This window comes from Thermobia domestica, chromosome 8, assembly GCF_964235325.1.
Source record: "Thermobia domestica chromosome 8, izTheDome1.hap1.1, whole genome shotgun sequence".
NCBI lineage: Eukaryota > Metazoa > Arthropoda > Insecta > Zygentoma > Lepismatidae > Thermobia > Thermobia domestica.
This window is the reverse complement of record NC_137461.1, coordinates 173343820-173362844: the sequence shown is the minus strand read 5'-3', so window position 1 is coordinate 173362844 and position 19025 is coordinate 173343820. Positions and strand designations below refer to the sequence as shown.

Genomic DNA, 19025 nt, shown 5'->3' with positions numbered 1-19025 from the left:
TTTTTGGGTAACAAAAATCTGCATAATACCTAAATACGAATATGTATGAATATTACATTTATAAAAAATATACAAAAGTACTTGAGATTGGATGAAAGTGTTCATCAGATACTGGAATTCCGTTATCAAAAGTGAAGGTTAGTGGTTCTCTTTCTATTGTGGGAAACGTTCACTTCGTCACGGATTAACCTCCAAATATAATCACCCATCATTGCACAGTCCCACCTTCCTTGGTATCTGCTTTCCATTACTTGAATGTCCTTATGGAAACGTTCCCCTGCTCTTCGCTAACATCTCCTAAATTCTCCCTAAAGAAATCCAAATGTAAATGAAACATAATTTTAAAGACATTCTACATCACAATGCTCGATATTGATCAATGAGTGTCTTAACTTGGTGATCAGACGCTTCACTTCGGTTATGCACCAGAAATCCCGTCACCAATTTATGAAAGGCCTCCCATGCGTTTCTTTCCAACTCCGTCATTTTTTGTTTAAGTGTAGCACTATTAAGTATGACATGAATCTGAGGCCCTGTGAAAATGCCAGCCAGAACTTTTGCCTCTGATAAAGCTAGAAACATTTGTTTGATTCATTGTAGGGCAGGCCCAGAGCTTTCACAAATTGTTTTGCCAATCCCAGCTTAATATGTAATGTTGGCATGAGAATCTTTTCGCTGGGCAGTAATGCTTCATTTAACACATTATGTGTTCCTGGAATAAGCTCCGTTCTTTCAGGCCACACGGTTTGATCATAATGCTGGTTAGTTGTCCGACTGTCACACAGACATAGAAAGCAGGAATATTTAATATAACCACTTTGCAACCCAAGAGGAAAACAAATAATTTTGATATCCACACACACGTCCCATTGATGTTCCTCATATTTAGTTTTATCCAACATCAGCTTCACACTTAAATAACTCTATTTAATCAATTTACAATTCTGCTATGTATCTTTAGAATCTATATTCTCTGTTTCCTACTCCGAACAATTATCTTTAATAACAAATGCGATACCACTAGCGAGTATCGAAATAAAAGCATGCAAATTGCTATGCATAAATCAGTATAGGAGAAAAATAAAACATGCTTATATCACTGAAAATATTGACACTACATAAAAATAAGTGCCAGATTCGTGTTCAGGGAGTCAAAATACATAAAAATTCATCAAGAAATAATAATAAGCAAAATTTTGTATACCAGTGTAATATAATTTTGACAATTTTACCATTTTTATTTACATTTTACATTCTTTCCAACTTTTAAAAATATTTGCTACTAGTGTTGGACTTTGAGATTTTTTAACTTTGCTATGTGATTTTACTATAGGAGTAGAAATAAATTCCTGTGGTACATTAAGGTCATCTAATAAACTTTTAAATTCATGAATACCTATAGGATTTCTTGAATATTTTCGTGTACGAACATCATTTATTAAATCAATAATATTAGAACCTGGTATTATATTGCTTGAATACGTACTCTTCCTGATTGATCCCAATGAATTTTATCAGAACTTGTTAACTGTTTTAATAATAGATCTATTTTCCTTCGCTGTGTTTTTGGTACTGATTGTAAAATGTCCGATACAAAAGATAAAATAGAATTATTTTTTCTTCAGATAATGTTTGACGAACATCTTTTTCAATAATAGGTAATGTAATTGGATTTTGTGAAACTGATGAAGTATAATTTAAATATTGTTGTAATGCTTGCTGATACAATTTCTATTTTTCATCAATACTAAGATTACGCCGTTGTAAAATACTATTCATTTCTTCATCTAAACGTGATTGATGTGAATCTATTGATTTGATATTTGCATGCATTTGTTGCATTGCATTTTCAGGAACTAATATCATTTTACAAAATTCTGATATACTTATGTTCCAAACAAACTACTTGCTACTGCACCAAGTAATAGTCCTAAGATTAATGGTAAAAATGCACCCCCTTTCTGTAATACAATTTTCCTTTTCTTATTAAGTGCTTTACGTTGCAGATAAAGCACGCAAGATCCTTTTATGTCTACGTAAAGGTTGCTTCAGACGCGATTTCAACGGAATGTTTCTTTTATTGTATTTTTAGCAACTTCCGAAATAGTACGTATTAAATCACCAGATGCATGCCGTATAATTTGTTTCGCTTTGCGCTTTTGCATTTGCACAAAGCACGGAGAGTATCAGTGTTGTTTCACCTTCAACATCTTGAACTAAACTCAACATAAACGACTGAATTACTGTCTCTTAAATTGCATATACATGCAGTGTTTCATTAGGAAAAATATTTGAACGTAATCGTAATGCATCATTTGTTGTTTTAGTTAAGTCAAATAACAAATAAGTGTGAGGTTCACGTGTTACACCTTCGAACACATTCACAACCTGTTTACTATATTGTGGCATACTTTTTCTTGCTAAATATTGTATTTGTAATTTATCACGAGGATTTTTAAATACTACAATATAATGTGCATTTAAACTTATATCACGAGCATGTTTTTCTTTTGGAAATAAATTTTGAATAAATATTACTGTTAATTTTTATGATGTGCATATTTTGTAAATAAGTTTGCAACATCACCATTGGTTTCAGACATTAAGTCATCTAATATTAATAATGAATTTTCTTGTATTTGAAAATTATTCATATCTGGAATTCCTTCTATAAAACGAATTTCAGAACTTGCATCTAAATTTGGTATGACTGCACAGTAACACCAATTTCATTAAATTTCATAGTAAACATTTGATCACGTTCATTTAATAATCGATTTACAAAACATGTTTTGCCTGCACGTGAAGGACCGGCAATTAAAATGGTTGATGGATGTTGAAACTTTAACATCTTGTATTAAACTGAATGCATACAATAGATACTTTACTTTATATACAATCATTCACACACTCACTCACACAATTAACAATGAAATTCTAATGAAGCGAACTAATAAATTAAGAAAAAATGAAAAATAAATATTAAAACTTCAAATGACTAGAATCACAGCATAGCTGTTCTTACGAAATATTAAAAGATACAATTCTACTAAAATTGCACAGCAAACGATTTATTTACAAGTTCGAAACATGGTTTCTCTTTATGAACTTCCATGGGAAGCAATCCAATAAAATAGTAACACTACGAATGTTTTGTTAAAAATAAATAAATAAATAAAACTAATCACTTATAAGCCAAGCTAAAATTATTATTGTACAATTAAGTTTCTTGTCTTTGGTATTGGTTCGTCAATATGTATATGGTCAATACGTTTACGTTTTTTGTTTACCTCTTGGTTTGTTTTTGTCTCTTCACGTGAAAAGTTAGTGAAGGCCTGTTTTCGCACAATGCTATTTGGATTCTCTATAGTTGTACAATTAATATCTCCTGTCACTAATTCATAGAAACCCTCAAAGTTTATTCTTTGAGAGGTCTTATCATTTAGTGTAATTCCCCGAATTTTGAAAATATTGCGAAATTCCCCTGAGGCATTTTTAAGCCGCATACTGTAGTTTTTTGGCTCTCAGCCTATAAACGTTGCACACTCCCACCCTTGCTCAGTTTCATCAATCAGATCACCCAAACAGTTTCCAAGCTTTAACGGAGGTTCCCTATCTTTTTTACACGTAAACATAATACTGTCGGTGTCACAATAAATTACATCATTAGATCCTACAGTCACAAGTAAGTCATATAATTGTAGCCTGGCTCATGAAGTAATAAAACCAGCGAGTATAACATGGGAAAATTGCAGATGTACATTTTCAGTTTCCAAGTCTTTATATGTAAGACTAAGATGTTCCTCACCAACTGGAATAACACTATGAACCTCATATCTCGGTGTAGCAAGGTACCTATGGAACTCTGCCCCACTATCAATAATTACACACTGCATCCTATCTGTACGTTGACCCCATTTTCCGTAAAGGAATTGAGGTACAAATTCGCGCATTGTCTAAGTCCAGGGTTCGACCTAATATTATTTTTATTCAATTTTATGCCTTCGTGAGCATAGTAATCGTCAATGTATTTATCTTTGTCTTTTTCAGTTTTACACCAAGCAGGATAACCTGAAGTTTCCTGCTTCATCTGAAGGAACGTATTCACATAGTTCGGAATTAACTAGGTGAATTCCGATCTTCAGAACCCATGACTCCAAATTCCCATATCTCATAAATTTTGACGATCTTGTAACCGTTTTCAAGAGCACGGTGAAGCTCTGGTGTACAAAAGTTCCAGTTATTGCACTTTCAGTATCGCTATGTGTTCAATTATCAATAGTTTCTCCTTCCATACATAGCCTACAAAGTCCAAATATTAATCGGCTTTGCGCTACATACGGCAAGATGGGAAAAAAGAGTTCCTTAGGAGCCAATACAGTACATTTTGCAATCCCATGAATTTTTTTCACATCCGGGAAAACCGGTCCCTTATGCACCTTAGGTGTCCCCACCGGAAAAGGTTTCCTTGCCATTACGTAGGGGTATAACGAGGTAATATAATACAAAATGGATTCATCGTCCGCACAATTCACATATGAACGAAAAACTTCAGTACGGCCTCCTTTGTAGCAACTTTTAGGAATAAGAAAGTCGGCAGTAGTATCGCAATGTTCTTTAAGGAACTTTTGCAAATCTACGTCCCTGCATAGTTTGTCATCCTAAGAGCACTCCCATATTTCACACAAATTCATTTTTAGAATTTGTGTGAAATATTTTCGCCAGATTTCCGTATGTTCGTACCTTTTTTCAAATGTGTTGTACGGACCATGTGCATTATCTATTATGGCATTACGGCTATTTGGAAAACACGTCTTACATGCATGCCAGTAACAACCCATAAATTCGAACACTGCATTAAGCTCTGCGTTATATCCGTCAACATTATACCTCCCAAAAGATTGTTCTCCGTTTCGTCCAGCATGCTGGATTTCTATACCCAATTGGTGTTCCATATATGTTAGCCAGTTCATAGCTTTTTTACTAGTTTTAGTTTTATAATGGAACACCAAAGGTGGTATAACAGAAATCATTTCTTCTGGAAGATATGATGTACGATATGTTTGCATGGCTAAACTTGCAATCGTAGACGAAATTAGAAAACATTGTAAACCATCCGTTTTCTCTTCTATAACATTACTAAATTTAATAACAACTTTCACAATACTCCAGCATTTCCTTTTGCAAATTAAATTGCTCTCCCAATTGCACCCGTTCTTGATGCCATCCCGCCAACCGCTTTCTTTCTTCAGCAGATCGCGATTCAGGATCATAGTATTCTTTTCCCGAATATGGTCCTACATAATATTGTTTTTCTACTGTATTAAACAAATATGGGAAATGTCCCTTCTTTAAATTTTCTGAAAGGTAATTTGGATAATTTTACACCAATAAACAAATAACTATCTCTAAAAATAATTTTATGAATAGTAATACTAAATTTCTTTTGACCCTGAATTAAAGTTTTTGGAATAATATGCTGGGACTCAATGAGAGATTTGAAACAAAAGATGTTATCAAAACGGCTACCATTATGACTGATGACACATACTGTACTAAATAGGGGTCTATCTAATAAAATATGTGTAATTAATTCATCAATGATTTTAAAAGAAAACGAGCGGTTACCGTTTTTATCACCACATGTACTGCAGGCTTCATCAATGCCTTTGTTCATACAATCATGGCATATATGTCTAAGGCACACCAGGCAAACAACATGTTCCCGCTCCCCACGCTCATTTTCCGGTTTGAGCATGGTTTCTATTTCAAAGACAATATAAAGAAACCTCTTGATATGAGTAGATTTTAGTTTCTTCACATAACATGAGTGACTTTCCTGTACATGTTCACGACACGTACTGCAAAAGTATTCACCACATATATGATCGGATTTACGTAATCTTAAGTCATAGACTGCATTACAATTGATTCAAACTTTAACATATTCAAACACATTCTTGCCAATTTTATTACCTTTTAAGTGATTGTCAAAACATTCACCCCTAATAAAATATATATTGCATGCATTGCATTTCATTTTATACATCGTAACATCTACTTTGTGCATATGTTCGCAAGATGAACACGTTAACTCATACTTATGTAAACTATTAAGACCATTAAAACCCTTTAAACAATGTAAACAATACTTTTCCTTTCTTAAAAATGATGTTATTGTTCTAATAGGACGGAAATGTCCAATACTTGCCCTTTGATAATAATAAATATAAATAGGTTTTGCATCCTGCAACTCTGGTCTTTGTGCTGTGTTTCTGGGTAACGTACTCTAAATTCACGTTTGCTTTCGGGAACTTTTTCATAAATAATAATTTGGTAATTTGGGCTTAAATGTTTTTGAAATAAATCCACATCATTAAAATCACAACCATTGTTTCCTTTAACGCTAACATTTGCACAATTACAAAGCTTATTACCTTTACTTTTTAATGTATTTCTAATTGGATCCGTTAAATCACATAAGGTTTGACGTGGAACTTTTAGGCAAACAAAGTTTATCATTATCGTTTCCCGGAAGCTCAACCAAATGTTGTACCAAAAATTCATTTAAAGGTAAATATTTGTTTAGTGAGGAATTATTATCTCGTGTTCTTCCAGCACCAAACATTGAATTTACTATATGAAATCCGAAAAGGAGATGATTATTTTACTTATAATATACAATCGAAGATTTTATGAAATAATATTTTACGATTGATTTAGGATTTAGTATTTGGATTTCTGGGTTCTCTTCATCTAAGGCCCGTCACGTTTTAAGGGATGGCGTCCCTCGGCGAGCACACTATCCGTGGAAAGCGAAGGAAGAAAGAATTGGGAAAGGAGGGAAGCAACCTGGGACCCATATATTAGGTACCACCCCAACATTTGCTTGGTGTGAATAAGGAAAACCCAGAAAAACCTCGTTCCGGATGAGTGGCCTGAAAATTTTTTTTATCCTTTTTCGACCGAGTGCCGCTACCGGGAATCGAATCCGGGATACGATTATTTGCCTATCAACTCACAATAATATTGCTTTTAAGTGTGCAAGTTACAACTCCAACATTCTCATTGACATAAATATCTTGTAGGAGATATTAATTTTGTTAATCAAGCAATGTATTTAAAATTAACAAAACTTTTTTGCTGAAAATAATTTATTTGTTTGCATTTAAAAGAAATATTTATCCATATCTTCGACAACGTTGGATATGACACAGTAAGAAAAATTTCCTTAAGTACTAAATAGTTTAATTTGTGTTCTTTTCATCGGAGTGACGCCACTGCTAGTTCCTGGATCATTTACAGCATATCTGAAATAGTAAATATCGTTGCGCAAGATATTAATTTTTCTTTTCTTTTCCTTTTTTTACTTATTGATAAATTGTACCCAGATACTTTGATTATCCGTATACATATTAGTATTCAGTACTAATACTATTTATTCACTATTATTTATTTATTTACTTAATAATTTTACAATTTTTTCTCTTGATTGTGTTTTTCTAGGGGCAAATGGGTGACATGGGCATTCCTGGTGGCAAAGGCGAAAGGGGTGAACCAGGTCTGAAGGGAGCGCCAGGTTTCCAAGGTAGACCTGGTGTTAATGGACAGAAGGGACAGCCAGGACGGGCAGGTGGAGTCGGGGAATCAGGAATTAAGGGTGAAAAAGGCAATGAAGGAGACCCAGGACTTATAGGTAGACCAGGTGAGAATTAGGACATTATCGTATGCATCCATAATTTGGCTACACTCCATACATGTATAATTAACATATGATGATCTAGTAGGACATAATATTAGTTATTGATTATATTGAGACGAAAGAAGTAGTTAAAACTTGTACGAAATTGAATCTAAAAGTAAAAATAAATGTAATTTTTTACACAGTGCTTCAATTTGAAATCAAGACTGATCTGTCGTTCAACTTGTAGCGCAACTATGCAAGTAAGCTGTAGTAAAAATAAAAGGGGAATATTTCATGAGTAATTGATACCAAGTTCATTGATCTTTACTTATAGTTACGTGTATGGGCGTTGTGAGCATAAATGTTACTAAGCTGTATCACGAATGCAACATAGAACCAAGAGCGATCAAGATTTGTGCGCGTCTGGGTAAGACTGTTATATAATCTTACCAAATGTTACAACAACTGTATGGATTCATGTGTTTATCCCGTGCGGGTGTATTTGCATGTCACAAGCGGTTCAGGGAGAAACGGGAGTCAATTGAAAAAACAAACATCTGGGTGCAGTAAAGATGTTGAAACATTCGAATTGGTGGAGAAAAGGAGACCGAAATGCGACACTGCGAATCCTTGCTGCGGACTTGCACGTGAATAAAGAAACTGTGCAGCAGATAATAATCCACAATCTCAGCAGGAGAGAGATCTGTCCCTGTTTATGCCTTATTTCTTAACAAATGAACAAATCAATAACTAAGGAACAGCGTTGATCACCGCAAAGAACTGATTGCTACCGCCAATACTTAAGCTAACTTTTTTCTGTATATCGTAAATGGGGGTTTGACATGGGCTTTTCAATATGACCCGTCAACAAAACGTAAAAGTGCAGAGTGAAAATCTCCTAACTCTACAAGCTAAAAAACTGAACAATTAAAAATCCAAAATCAAGCTTTTGCTCATTATTTTTTACGACGTAAGAATATTATGCATAAGAAATATGTGCCTACAAGACAAATGGTTAATACCTTATTTTACCTTGAGGTATTGAAGCGGTTACTGCAAAGTATCACACATGTGAAGCTCAAGTGTCGAGGTGATATGCAATTGCGTCTGCTCGACGACAACGCCCCAAGTCACAAGTCAATGGTTGTGCAAGACTTTTTCTCTCGAAAGGGGATCTGTGTGTTGTCTCACGCTCCCTATTCATCAGATCTGGCCCTGTGCGATAATTTTCTATTACCTAAACTCAAGTCTTCACTCAAAGATTCGTACTTTGATGACATAACGGCCATCAGGAGGCCTACCACAAGATTTTTCAATAACATTTCACAAAAGGATTTCCAGCAATCATGTGGACTAACGGCCAGGACACAATGGCGTATAGAAGCAGGAGTTTTGTACTTTGAATGATCCAAGGTGGGTACTTCCTTTCTTTATTCTCTTTTTTGTCTACAGCTCCAGTCTAGATTTCAAATTGCTGAACTGTGTATCTCTGTGATATTTGGGAAAAGAGGAACAAGTCCAAAATCTCAAATTTCAGATACAGATATGTAAAGACTATTACTCATTTTGTTAGCAGCTTGTCAACAACAGCAATGTTCCTCAATATTTATATTTCCAATATTAAGGAACAACAATCATTTGTCAGCACAATCCATTAACAAAATGGGTAATATAGCTTCTTTGTGGCTAAGCGGTTCGCGTACGCGCCTTTGGCGTGGGAGACCGGGATTTGATTCCCGGCGGGAGCGCAGTGGTTCGGATTCCACGTTAATCAGTAGGTCCACGTCTCCTATAGCCTTGCTCTTGAAAGAGACGTTAAACTCAAAATCAACTCAACAATAAAATCGGTAATTAAAAAATGCAAGTCTTGATTTCAAAATTGAGTGTTTGGACTTTTCTCCGTTTCCCAAAAACGACGTGTATATATGACTCCTGTTTATGGACTGCATTATATAAAATAGCCTGGCCTTATAATTGATACTGACAAAAAGTAGCATTTCTTTTTTGTTGAATATCATTTTATGCGTCTATGGATTAAAAGTTGTGGTAAACAAATTGATTTCTCCGTAGAAAGATGTGATGAAAAATATTTAATAACTTTATACACATAGCAGGTTATCTATGCCGCCCATCTTAGATCTTTTGATTTCATTGTTCTAATGATATTCTATCGTGTATACTAATCATATAGTTCTTCTTCTTCCATTATTATTATTATTATTATTATTATTATTATTATTATTATTATTATTATTATTAGTCAAGTATCTTCTTTAACACGATTCTCAAAAAATAATGTTACAGCCTGCAGTTAAAGCTGGCTAACGTTGTCGAGTATGTAAAGCATTAATTTAGCGATGCCAGGAATTATATGTCGGGAATTGAAATCCTGCTTCAGACTTGGGTACTGGGAAATCTCTTTAACCATTCCTGTCATTGTCATAATTTGCCATCTTTCCTTGAACCTAACAATGGTAGCCATAGGAAGTAAAATTCAAAAGGAAATAATAAACAAAATATCTTCGAGTTAACTCCCAAGTTTTACATCCGTTTAAAATCATCCGTATAACTATGCTTTTATAGAAAATAGCTGCGATGACAGACTTGTGTATGCAATAGTGGAATACATTCTTCGACATTCATCTACTTGCTTTTATTCGTTGACTTCGACTTTATTTGCTACTACTGACACCAAATAATTATTTCTCTCTTCTATATTATTACACAGGCCGAAGTTTTTAAACTTTTGAAAAATTACAGAAACAAAACTCATTGATTCTGATTAATTTTAGGTGCATGCAAATGAATATGATATCCATTTTACTACATTAGCTCGCATTTTTGTGTAACGTATAGTTGTCAGACTTATCATAATAGGGAAAATGAGCTATCATGAAGTACCGGACAATGAGCTGTTTGCGTGCCGAAAGGGAATCAACTTCATTTCGATAGTTGGTCAAGAAGACATTCAGTTTTAAAAATTCTTAAAATTAATTTATTGAATCAAACCAGTTAAAAATTATATATTCTGTTTGCGTATTAGCACTAAAAACTATATATGTTTTGTTAGTGTAGGCCTATTAGCATTTACATACACAGAGTACTTTATAAAGTCTAATGTTTAGAGCTGCAAATAACACCATCTGCTTTACTTTTTTCTTTTATGAAATGTTGGGTCCTCTCTCTTCACCGACCAGCAATAGTTCCCCATCATTGCAGGGTCCCAACGTTCTTGATATCGAGTTTCCATTGTTCTTACGTACTGGTTAAACCGTTCTCCCGTTTCGTCGCTTACATCTGCAAGATTTTCTGGGAAGAAGTTAAGGTGAGAGTGCACAAAATGGATTTTCAAAGACATGCGACATCCCACAGCCTCATTTTCTACCAGAAGTTGCTGCACCAGAGCCTCGTAATTTTGAGCTTTAGTGTTGCCTAAAACTCCTTTTACAACTTGAACAAATGCACGGAAGGCATTTAATTCTTTGTCGTTTAAACTCGGTTCAAACAATTCGTCATGTATAAGTTTGCAAATATCAGGTCCTGTGAAAACTCCTTCTTTTAATTTACCATCATTTAGTTTTGGAAAACACTGTCTAAGATACTTAAATTCTTCACATTCTTTGCCCATAGCTTTTACGAAATTCTTCACGAGGCCCAACTTAATATGAAGATGTGGAAGCAGCACCTTGGCTGGATCGATCAGAGGCTCATACTTGACACTGTTGGCATCAGGCTTAAATGTCTCTCTGGGGGCCAGTCTAATTGCGAAAAATGTTTTCCTGTGGCTCTTGAGTCCCAAAGACACAAAAAACAATACTTAGTAAATCCACCTTGCAGACCAAATAATATTGCAATAACTTTCAAATCTCCGCAAATTTGCCAAACATATTCTTTGTATTTAATACGATTTAAAATGAGTGCGAGATTCTCGTAAGTTTCTTTCATCGAAACAGAGTGTGCCACAGGAATAGACGGCCGATTATTTCCATTACGAAGTAAAACTGCTTCAGGCTGTATTTAGACGAATCTATGAAAGTACGCCAATCGGATGGATCATGCTGAATTTCTAATTCATTCATCAGACCAGTGATGTCCGTGAATACGCAAAGGGAACCTTCCATTCTGTAGTATTCTGAAAAGGGCTCGTTCCTTTTCCTGAAGTGAGTGTAAGTAGTTCCAGGAGCCAGTATATTCCACTCTTTGAGTCTATCACCCAAAAGTTGAGCTTTCTCTTTCGAAAGTTGTAACTCTCTCACTAAATCATTCAACTCATGTTGTAGGATGAAGTGAGGCTCATCTTTTACGTGGAAGGAACTGTCTCTCGGATCTTCATCTGCAGATATTGAGTTGGTGTCCTCGTTGCTTCCTGTAGGCGCTGTAGTATCAATAGTTTCCCAATATTTCGGAGAATTCTCCATGGGGCACTGGTCTGATCGCTGATTGCAAGTTTGGGTATTCAATGGCACGTTGTTTGTTCTTGTTACTACCTGCTGTATTCGTCATACAGAAATAGCAATCATCATAATGATTCCGGGGTTCTCTCCATATCATCGGAACAGCAAAAGGCATCCTTCAATTGGTTCCTTTAAGCCAGGCAGCCAGAGTCGCATAATACATCAAACAACACACATGAGTGGCCCGGCTTTTATCTTGATCACCGATCTTGCAGCCAAAATAAAAATAATATGGTTTCCTAACGTCATCATTTATCGATCTAATCTGCGACTTAACCATAAATACGCCACAGATATAACAAAATCTGCCAGATGAGTTTTTACATCCTCTGCGGGAAGAACTTGACATTTTGCACAGGAAAGCGAAACTTAGAGCAACAGCACAACCACTTATTCCATAAAATCACTAAAAGATACTGAAAACAGGCAAACAGTTCTAAAAAATACGGTAAAATAAAACTGAAGTTACTGACGTAAAAATTCCAAGTCAATTCTCCCGACAAAATACTTATACACTTGAGAGATTACTTACAGCAATGCATAAGACCAAGACTGAACCACGCAATAACGGCGCAGTCGGTGGTTTTTTCGCCCGCGTCATCGTGCCGCTCATTGTTGCCACATAGACCCTATTTTTAAGCCGGTTTCAGTGGTCTAAAAACAAACAAACAAAGGAGGGAGAGGAACACAGGTGTCAAGCATTTCAATCATCCCCGTCCTCCCGGTATTCATTGATATATATATATATATATATATATATATATATATATATATATATATATATATATATATGCGAACAACAAGAGGATCCTATCTGTCGCCAACTGAGTGAAATCTAATTTATTTCTTACTCAAATAGCATTGTCACACCGGTTACTTCGATGACAACTGAAGCCGTCCCTACAAAATGGCAAAATTGGCAACAATACATAACACCAAAATACGAGCTAATGTAGTAAAATGGCTATCAATTTCGAGTTCAGCATCCTAAAATTAGTCAGAAAAAGAGGTTTTCCTTTCTGTATCTAAACTGATGTCGCCCAGTGTATTGATTAAGGACTTACTGTATTTTCATTGATATGTTTTTTGTTCTCATTTTTATCTGTATTGATCAATGGACAAATATGATACAAGCGTTACACACACACCTGAACACAAACACACACAAAACGTGAGAAGGGTACAAGTATTTTTATTCTTTTTCTAAGTATTTGCAAGGAACGACAATTTGTTTGTCGGTTAGAATGAAGTATTTACACTAGTCAGCAGCAGATACCTCAGAAACATATTTTCCTATAAGAGTTACCTAACCTAACGCAACCTATCTAGCGCAAGTTACCTACCTGTTGAAACAGTCCGTAACATACTTTCAACATGCTTTTTAATCTGTCAACATCAATATATGTTTCACAGTAAATATTAATACAGTAAATATTAAAGTTTCACAAATATTAATACAGTAAAGTACGAAGAAGGCATTCAATAGTAATACCTAAGTAATTATAAGAATACAAGTATTATACAATAAAATACAAAGTAACTAATACATAGTAATGCATAGAATAATACAATGTCACGTTTAAGAATACCACTATATAATACAGTAAAATATAAAATAATTCAAAATAATACTTACCAGTTAGAAAAATCTGTTATTGAGGGAGCTACATAGCTTTTACGTTACATAAACACAGATTGCTAGGATTCAACATATGTGGAAATTAACTCCCTATTGAAAATTGTTTATAACTTTTTTAAATAGTTAACTAGTTTTCATGAAACAGAAAGCATTTTGTTTCTTACCATAGTAGATTTTTGTACATTGCTAAAATTCCACATAAATACCACCATTATCCACTAGTTTCCATAAACGATTGGAGATGTTTGCGACAGATTCTGCGGGTAATCTAGCAGTATGTTAGGAAGGAAGAAGTTTGCAATAAAATAATTTTCATGCCCCCATGCTGGGGCATGGTTAAATGCGTTACCTTCCCCCAATTAGGTCTTCAGATGTCTAATGAAACCTTTTGAATCGCAGTAGCCTTAAGACTAGGATCAGCTGTTTGTGAGTCACATTGCTGTCCAGCTTGCTGGATCAAGTTACCCAACGCGGCCTGCATGGCCTCTCATGCATGAAGAGCATTGGCTGAAACACCAGACATTCATCTGTTAATGATATCATTTTGCGAGCCCTCACAACGGCAGGAATTCCATCGATTTGTGAACCGTCAGGCTGTTGTCGTTCCGATGGTAAACGACCTGACGGCATGATATTAATACCCTGGATGAGAGGCAAATCACTAGTATGGGATTTTAGATGTTCTGACACATTTACCCATTCAAGCCTCCCACTAACTGTTGTTAATGCTGGAGAAGTTGCTAAACGTAGAGAGGCAGGAAAGGAAAGGAAATACAATAATCACCCTAATAAATTTATTTTTGCCCTAATAGCCATCGAGACCAGTAGGGCATGGGGTTCTAGAAGCCTTAATTTTATCAGAGAGGTAGGCAGACGCATATCTATCGTTTCTGGAGATGTTCGTTCAGCATCCTTCTTAATCCAACGTATATCCATTGCGGTCCAACGTGGCAACGTTTCGTCAGTTGCCGCCTGGAAGGGAACTGGAGGACGTGTTTCTTCTCTAGTACAACACAATCAAGCGAACAATATCATAACTACAAGTGTTCGTACACTTTTAATGTAAAAGTTATTTCAGAAAATTCTTGTAACATAATCCGCAACAAGTATGCTCAATTTTATTTATATTTCTAGATTTCATTACGTCATTTCTATTTCTATAGTCTATTTATTGTGCCACTAAGATTTTCCATCTACTACTAGAAAGAAGAAATTGAATGTTATTGTATGTTTTTGTTAAATTAGCTTGTAATTTTGTGTTTCATATTGAAGATATTTGTTCTATCAGTTCATTAAGCAGTCAAGTGTCCTTTAAAAAAATCCAATATTGAAATTATGATTTACAAGTTTTAAACACAATAAAATCAAAGCATTGTATATGAATTAGGGATGGCCAAAATTTTCCGGAATCCGGATTCCGGAAATTTTGTTTTCCGGAATCGGAAAATTTACTTTCCGGAATTCGGAAAAATTCCGGATTTCGGAAAAATTCCGGAATTCAGAAAAATTCCGGAATTCAGAAAAAATCCGGAATTCGGAAAAATTCCGGAATTCAGAAAAATTCCGGAATTCGGAAAAAATTCGGAATTCAGAAAAATTCTGGATTTCGGAAAAATTCCGGATTTCGGAAAAAATCCGACATTCGGAAAAAATCCGGAATTTAGAAAAAATCGGAATTTTTCCGAGATCCGGAATTTTTCCGATTTTACTTTCCGGATTCCGGAAAGTTAAAATTCTGGAATTGGCCATCCTTAGCTAGTAGCTGTTAAAAGAGAAACACAATAATGAATAGGCTATATATACTGTATTAATTTCTTGTAGTTGGATATGTCTTTATCATTTACGTAGACAATTGCTACTGCAGTTATTTACTATTTTATGAAAAAGGTCTTATTTTCACACACAAAAAAGTCGCCGGTATGTCTCAAACATTATCGCGTTCCCACCTGCAGCTGCTCCAAAGCACTGCAAACTACTTTTTAATCAGGCGAAAGGCAGTGAAGGAAAATAAATCTCAACAAATATTCTAATAACATTCGTTTATTGTCAACATACCTACAGTGAGCGCAGAAAGTATTCGTACACCGTGCATACTTTATATTGAAAACAGCTAGCATGAGAACGGGAGGTGGAAAATATATATATAACCAGAATTAAGACTACACATTCAAACATTTAATATTTTGTGGGATTACCCTGTGCGTTAATGATTGTCTGTAGTCTTCGTGGCATTGATTTCACCTGTAGTAGTTCGTAGTTCTGTAGCTTCGGGACTGATTATGTCCCATTCTTCTTGAATAGCTTTTCTTAGGCCTTCTTTAGTAGACAAGCTGTGCCTTCTGATTCTTGTCTCCAGAACAGATCATAGATGTTCTATGGGGTTCATGTCTGGGGATTGGGGAGGTGTGCGAAGCTGTTCCAAGGTATTATAGAGTCAGGGGCTGATTCAGAGGGGGGCGATCAGGGCGATCGCCCCCTCCCCCCACAAGAGGAAACTCTTATTTTATATATAAATAAACCCATCAATAACAAGTTTGGAGCTCTTAAAAGTAGCAGTATTACCGCCGACCGCCCCCCCCAGAAGTCCGTCCTGGATCCGCCCCTGGCAAACCTTGCAGACAGGCCTCGTTCAACTGTACAAACAATAATTGCGATGTATAATGTTTCTATCACTATGCGAAACCATAAAAAATAATTTAAAATAATAATAATAAAAAAAAAAGAACTGGAAGACCAAGAGTGTTGAGTGAACAAGTTAAACGTTACATTATTAGGGAAAGAAAAAAGGTTCCAAAAAGTAGTGCTGTGCAATTGGCAACGGATCTGGAAACACGCGGTGTTAAAGTATCAGCGAGTACAGTGCGGAATATTTGCAGGGTATCATGGTCGGATAGCCAGGAAAATGTTCTGGGTGAACAAGACAAATCGTATAAAGAGACTAAAGTTTGAAAAAGAGTATAAAGATAAGGGATCAGGCTTCTTTCTGGAATAGGGTCATATTTTCGGACGAAAGTAAATTTAATTTTATCGAGTCCAATGGGAGGCGTATGGTATGGCGCAAGGTGAATACAGAGATGAATCCTCAAAATCTCGTCCCTAAAGTAAGACACGGAGGAGGGTCCGTGCTCGTCTGGGGTTGTATGAGTGCCTCAGGAGTGGGTCGTCTCCACCTTATCGATGGAGTGATGATCCACAAAGTGTATATTAACATATTAAAGGAATATCTCCATACTAGTGCGCAGAAGATGGTTCTTGAAAACAATTTATTGTTCAGCAAGACAACGACTCCAAACATACAGCGGAAAATACTCGATTGTGGCTACTCTATACAGGGGCGGATCCAGGACGGACTTCTGGGGAAGGGGCGGTCGGCAGTAATACTGCTACTTTTAAGAGCTCCAAACTTGTTATGGATGGGTTTATTTATATATAAAATAAGAGAGTTTCCTCTTGTGGGGGGGGGGCGATGGCCCCGATCGCCCCCTCTGGATCTGCCCCTGAGGTTTGCTATCTTTCTCAAAGACTTACCCTTCTTATGCACTTTAATAATTACTTTTCTTGTCTCCTCATTTGTTTCTGTTCGGTTGCTTCCCATTTCGACAGCCCACCGTGCAGTTTTTTCACTCCTATTCACAACTAAACTCATTCTGTTACTCGTCATGCTATACAGAGGTGTATACTCAGGTGAATACTAGTGAACCCCAGTTGTGGTATCTTTGTTTCGTATTCGTACGTCAGGTGTACGATCACTTTTTGCGTCTACTCTATACATTTTCTACGGAATTTATTTACTTTCTGACCATTAAACTTGTCTTTGTGGTTCTTTATTGATATATTCATAAAGCTTAGTTTTCATTATTCATATTGTGTGTGTTATTACACTTCTTAAATTTTCTGTTTCTTTTTCGCAGGCATTCTCGTTTCAATAGCATAGGTGTACGAACACTTTCTGCGCTCACTGTATGTACAGTAAATACAAATTTATAATTTTTGACTTTACGAAGTATACAATGTAATTGTTCAATAATTAACATAAGCAGGCATTCATTAATTTATATTAATATAATAGTTAACAAAACTAATAAGCGGGTGATTGATGACTCAGTGGTAGAGTTTTCATCTATGGTATTCTAACCCAGGACATGTGGGTTTTCGATGGCTAATTTTGTGTTCGAAAATTTTCCCGGTGGTAGGCCTACTCTTGGTTCCCTTTCTTATATTTGTTCCATCATCACTCATTAACGAATTTAGTTTATCAAAACTCTATAGCCATATATTCATTCTGTCCGTCAGTGAAACAAACAGTCTCAAGAACTATCTGATGGATTACCAATCAATTTTGGCCATGATGTACAGAGTCAATAGTTAAGAATCGAGTTCCCTGATGAATGTAATATTCAAACCGGAAGCGGTACAAATCAACCATTTCCGGTTTTAACGTTAATCATTATATAGTAAATATGGTAATAGATAGCGAGAAGCGGTTTCCAGTAATCGACATATATAACATTCATGTAGATAGAATGTTACCCAGTTTGTGCATCTGCTGAAAATAATGAGCTTAGGTATTTAGAGAGCATTTTCCGCTTTAGAAAATGTGTGCTTGGTAAAGAATGTAGAGAATTAGCTGAGTCAGGCACGTAGCTAGAATATGGTAATAGGTGGGGGGGGGGGTCTGTCACGAATACTGTGGTTATTTACCAGGGGCTCAATCATTCTAAACTATTTTATTGGCAACATATATTGGTTCGTTTAACCAAGATTTCTAATGGGGGCATGATATGAAATACTGTGGTTACACACCAGAGGCTCGATCAATCTAAATATTTTACTGACAACACCCATATTGATTGGTTAGGACAATAAAATGAGGATATATTAGTAAGTATTTTAATAAGAAGCTATAAAGAAATCTCGAGTAAAAGAATATAAAAAAAGTATTGAAAAAGATATCGTCTTCCGAGGTCATTCGAACGGTGTCGAGAATTTTGCGTCTGGGAAATTTGCGCCCTACCTCAAGAACAGGGAAAATTGCGCCTGCGATGTACCTCCACCGGGAAGTTTGAGCCCTGCGAAATAAAAGAACCTATTGGAGCTTACGCATTTCCTCGGAGGGGCTGACATTACAGCATAAACAATCCTCCCCCCACAACCATGCCATTTGTGATTTATTTTCATTGTGGCTATATAAGGGGAGAATAAACTTCAATATAAGCCAAAAGAACACAACGGATCAACGCAATCACTG

General features: G+C 35.7%; 1 protein-coding gene across 1 annotated transcript in view; it reads left to right on the top strand.

Annotated features, from left to right (window-relative positions):
* The window catches only part of LOC145693355 (uncharacterized), a 1690974-nt gene that overhangs the window by 1304845 nt on the left and 367104 nt on the right, over positions 1 to 19025 (top strand). The window contains exon 23 of the mRNA XM_081769282.1: positions 7507 to 7705. Within this exon, the coding sequence (XP_081625408.1) occupies positions 7507 to 7705 (199 nt within the window). The remainder of the gene's footprint in view (positions 1 to 7506; positions 7706 to 19025) is intronic.